A 5,529-nucleotide genomic window follows, 5' to 3' on the forward strand; every position below is an offset into this window, starting at 1 on the left:
CCACATGGTGTTGGTATCGGTTGTCAGTCACCCACATGGTGTTGGTATGCGGTTGTTCAGTCCACCACATTGGTGTTGGTGTTGGTTGCTAGTCACCAATGGTGTTGTTGTCAGTCACCATATTGGTGTTGGTGTCTGTTGTCAGTCACTCACAATGTGGTTCAGTTCAACACATTGGTGTTGGGTATGGTGTCACACCATATTGTGTTGGTATGGTTGCAGTCCCACATGGTGGTGTGGTTGTCAGTCACCTACATTGGTGTTGGTGTTGGTTGTCAGTCACCATATTGGTGTTGGTGTGTTGGTTTCATTCACCATTGTGGTGTCGGTTTGTCAGTCACCACATTGTTGGTGGTGGTTGTCAGTCACCACAGTACGGTGTTGGTAATGGTGTCAGTCACCACACTGGGTTGGTATGGTGTCAGTCACCACAACTGGTGTTGGTATCTGTGTCAATCACCACCTTGGTATTGGTATGGGTGTCAGTCACCACATTGGTGTTGGTATGTTTGTCAGTCCACCACACTGGTGTTGATATGTGTCAGTCACCACATCGGTGTTGGTATGGTGTCAGTCACTCACACTGGTGTTGGTATGGTTGTCAGTCACCACATTTGTGTGTTGGTGTGTCGTCACCACATTGGTGTTGGTTGTCAGTCACCACAGTTGGGTTGTTGTTCTCAGTCGACCACATTGTGTTGTTTCTCAGTCACACTTGGTGTGGTTCTCATCTTACATTTAATACTTCTCGTGTGCTGAAGGTGCAACCCCTCGGTTTGGCCAGTAATCATGTGGGAGATCTCAAAGATACTAATGGTGTTGGCCTATGGTCAACTAATCAGTCAGGTTTTATGACCTGCCATTAACAAATTATTTATGGCCGGGAGGGCTGGAATATATTTCTGTTGCGTGTGAGGGTGATCAGAGAGAAAACTGTCCTCTTTAGACATCATCATGGAAACTTAGAAAATGGTCCAATCATGGCCCTGTGTCTGCTGGGGTTTGGGTTCAACCACCGTCAAAGGTAAAAGATCTGCCAGACACACATTTACTCTGGATGGTCACCTGACTCCTGACTTAGCTTCATCTCCTGCTCTTCTCATCGACTTACAATCATTATTACTTTCTTCTGAGTTGTGTTGGTAATTAATATTCACTCTTTTCAATTGGTTTCTACGGTCCTTTCCCCTCAAACCTTACTCCCTCCTTTCACAAACTTAATCTCCTCTCACTCCATCATCATACTCTCTCTCTCACCTGATCTCATCTTCTCCTACTCTTTCCCTGCTTTGATCTCCTCTCACTTGTCTTAAACTCTCTATAACTCTTAATTGCCTTGTCTCTCTCTCTCCTCACCTCGCTAATACATCAAGTTCTCCTGAATCTGACAAAACATTCAAAGTACGAAACAACTACTATCTGCAGTCCTAATTGAAACCCATGACAATATGTAATTGAAGCACTGTCTGTACCTCCTATCGATAGTATATTTTACTGTAGCAATCCATCTACAGTATGTTACTGTAGCCTCCTATCTACAGTATGTTACTGTAGCCTCCTATGCTATCTACAGTAGGTTTACTTGTAGTCTCTCTATCTACAGTATGTTATGTAGACTTTCTATCTATCAGTATGTCACGGTAGCCTCTATCTACAGGTATGTTACTGTAGCCTCCTATCTACAGTATTTACTGTTTTGCTCCTATCTACAGTATGCTACTGTTTGCTCCTATCTACAGTAAAGTGAGACTGTTGCTCTATCTTTACAGTATGTTACTGTTTTAGCTCCTATCTACAGTAGTTACTGTAGCCTCCTATCTACAGTATGATTACTGTAGCTCTATTACAGTATTACTGTACCTCCTATCTACAGTAATTACTGTAGCCTTCTATACAGAGTCACTGTAGCCTCCTATCTACAGTATGTTACGGTAGCCTCCTATCTACAGTATGTTACGTAGCTCCTATGCTACAGTATTCTAACGGTAGCCTCCTATCTATAGTATATTACTGTAGCCTTCTATCTACAGTTGTTTACTGTAGCCTCCTATCTACAGAATATAACTCTAGCCTTCTTTCTCATGTATGTACGGTAGCCTTCTATTCTAGCCGTATGTTTTACTGAGCTTCTATCTACAGTATGTTACTGTAACCTCCATCTACAGTATGTTACTGTAGCCTCCTATATACAATATGTTACAGTAGCCCTATATACAATATGTTACTTTTGCTTTAGCCTCCTGCTACATATGTTACGTAACTCCTATCTACGTATTGCTACTGTAGCCTCCTAATAACATATGTTTAAGAGTTCCTATAGTGACAATATGTTACTTTTGCTTTTAGCTCCTTGTCTACAGTATGTTACTGTAGCCTCGCTATCTACAGTATGTCCTGTAACCTCCTATAATAATATGTTACTGTATCCTCATATATTACAATATTTTACTGTAGTCTCCTATCTACAGTATGTTACTGTAGGCCTCCTATCTACAGTAATGTTACTGTTGCTCTAATTGCCTCCTGTCTACAGTATGTTACTGTAGCCTCTTATCTAACAGTAATGTTACTGCTTGCCCCCCTATCTACAGTATCGTTACTGTAGCCTCTATCTACAGTATGATTACTGTATGCCCTTAATCTACGTTAAGTTATCGTCTCTATCACAGTATTTACTGTCAGCCTCCTATCTACGTATTTACTGTTGCCCCTATCTACAGTATGTTACTGTTGCCTCCTATCTACGGTACTGTACTGTGCCTCCTATCTAAAGTATGTTACACGAGCCTCCTATCTACAGTATGTTACTGTTGCTGCTAGCCTCCTGTCTACAGTATGTTACTGTAGCCCTTTTATCTACAGTATGTTACTGTTGCCCTCTATACATATGTTACTGTAGCCTCCTATCTAACAGTATGTTACTGTAGCCTCCTATATACAGTATGTTACAGTAGCCTCCTATATACAATATTTTACTTTTGCTTTAGCCTCTCTGTCTACAGTAGTTACTGTAGCCTCTATCTACAGTATGTTACGGTAGCCTCACATATCTACACATATGTTTCCTGTAACCCTCCTATATAATATGTTACTGTATCCTCATATATACTTATTTACTGTAGTCTCTATCTACAAGTATGTTGCCTCAGCCTCCTGTCTACAGTATGTTACTGTAGCCTCTTATCTACAGTATGTTACTGTTGCCCCCCTATCTACAGTATGCTACTGTTCCTCCTATCTACAGTATGTTACTGTAGCCTCCTATCTACAGTATGTTACTGTTGCCCCTATCTACCAGTATGTTACTGTTGCCTCCTATCACGGTATGTTACTGTTGCCTCCTATCTAAAGTATGTTACACAAGCCTCCTATCTACAGTATGTTACTCGTTGCTCTAGCCTCTCTGTCTACAGTATGTTACGGTAGCCTCATATCTACAATATGTTCCTGTACCTCCTATATATAATATGTTTACTGCATCCTCATATAATACAATATTTACCAGTAGCCTCCTGTCTAAAGAATGTACTGGTGCCTCTTATCTACAGTATTGTTACTGTTGCCCCTCTAATTCTAACCAGTATGTTACTGTAGCCTCCTATGCTACAGTATGTTACTGTAGCCTCTTATCTACAGTATGTACTGGTAGCCTTTATCTACAGTATTTGTGCCCCTCCTCTACAGTAGTTACGTAGCCTCCTATCTACAGTAATGTTACGTTGCCTCCTATCTAAAGTATGTTGCTCTAGCCTTCTATCTACAGTATGTTACTGTAGCCTTCTATCATACAGTAGTGTTCGTGTTACCTCCTTCTAAAGTATGTTCTGTAGCCTCCATATACAATATGTTACAGTAGCCTCCTATATTACAATATGTTACTGTTGCTCTAGCCTCCTGTCTACAGTATGTTACTGTAGCCTCCTATCTACAGTATGTTACTGTAGCCTCCTATCTACAGTAATGTACTGTAGCCTGCTACAATATGATACAGTACTCCTATATACAATTATGTTACTGTTGCTCTACGCCTCCTGTCTACAGTATGTTACTGTAGCCCTCCTATCTACAGTATGTTATTGAGCCCTCGCTATATAACAATATGTTTACACGTACCTCCTATATACAATATGTTACGTTTGCTCTAGCCTCCTGTCTACAGTATGTTACTGTAGCCACCTATCTACATATGTTCCTGTAACTCCTATATATAATATGTTACTGTATCCTCATATATACAATATTTCTGAGTCTCCTATCTACAGTATGTTCCCTGTCAGCCTCTATCTACAGTATGTTACTGTGTGCTCTAGCCTCCTGTCTACAGTATGTTACTGTAGCCTCTTACTCTACAGTATGTTACTGTTGCCCCCTATCTACAGTATGTTACTGTAGCCTCCTATCTACAGTATGTTACTGTAGCCCTCCTATCTACAGTATGTTACGGTGCCTCCTATCTACAGTAAGTTACTGTTCCCGTCCTATCTACAGATATTACGGACGCTCCATCTACATATCTACTGTAGCCTCCTATCTTACAGTATGTTACTGTAGCCTCCAGTCTACAGTAAATGTTACTGTAGCCTCCAATCTACGTAATCGGTATCAGTAGCCCTCCTATCTACAGTATGTTAACTGACTAGCCCTATCATAAGTACTGTGCCTGTACTAGCTCTGTTGACAGGCAGCATTCTACCTCAGTAGCCCTCCTATCACAGTAATTTTACTGTCTCCTATCTAGTATGTACGGTAGCCTTCTATCAACTAGAATATAACTCTAACCTTCTATCTGACAGTATGTTACTGTAGCCTCCTATCTACAGTATTTACTGTTGCCTCCTATCTACAGTATGTTACTGTAGCCTCCTATCTACCAGTATGTTACTGTACCTCCTATATTACAATATGTTACTGTAGCCTCCTATATACAATATTGTTACTGTAGCCTCCAATCTACAGTATGTTACAGTAGTCCTCCTATCTACAGTATGTTACTCGGAGCTCCTATACAATATGTTACATGTTGCTCATAGCCCTCCTGTACAGTTGTTACTGTAGCCTCCTATTACAGTATGTGTACTGTCTTGCCTCCTATCTATCAGTAGTTTACGGTAGCGCTTCCTTAGTCAACAGAATATAACTCTAACCTTCTATCTGCAGTATGTTACTGTAGCCCCCTATTACAGTATTACGGGTTTGCCTTCCGATCTAGTCAGGCTACTGTAAGCCTCTATACTACAATATGTACCTGTACCTCCTATATACAATATCGTTACTTGTTGCCTAGCCTCTGTCTACAGTTGCTTACTGTAGTCCTCCCTATACACAGTATGTACTGTTGCCTCCTATGCTACGTATGTTACTGGTAGCCTTCCTATCTACAGGTATGTTACTGTAGCCATCTATCTACCAGTTATGTTACGGTAGCTTCTATCAACAGACATAATAACTCTAACCTTACTATCTGCAGTATTGTTACTGGTAGCCTCCTATCTACAGTATGTTTAGCTGGAATGGAATAAAAGACCAGGC

At 40.8% G+C, this 5,529-nt stretch overlaps 1 protein-coding gene across 1 annotated transcript in view; it reads left to right on the forward strand.

The window, feature by feature from the left end:
• Positions 1 to 923: 923 nt before the first annotated feature.
• alp3 (alkaline phosphatase 3) overlaps positions 924 to 5,529 on the forward strand; it is a 53,966-nt gene continuing 49,360 nt past the window's right edge. The window contains exon 1 of the mRNA XM_070433879.1: positions 924 to 1,024. Within this exon, the coding sequence (XP_070289980.1) occupies positions 970 to 1,024 (55 nt within the window). The 5' untranslated portion in view covers positions 924 to 969. The remainder of the gene's footprint in view (positions 1,025 to 5,529) is intronic.

This window comes from Salvelinus sp. IW2-2015, linkage group LG22 (assembly GCF_002910315.2).
Source record: "Salvelinus sp. IW2-2015 linkage group LG22, ASM291031v2, whole genome shotgun sequence".
In the NCBI taxonomy this organism is placed as follows: domain Eukaryota; kingdom Metazoa; phylum Chordata; class Actinopteri; order Salmoniformes; family Salmonidae; genus Salvelinus; species Salvelinus sp. IW2-2015.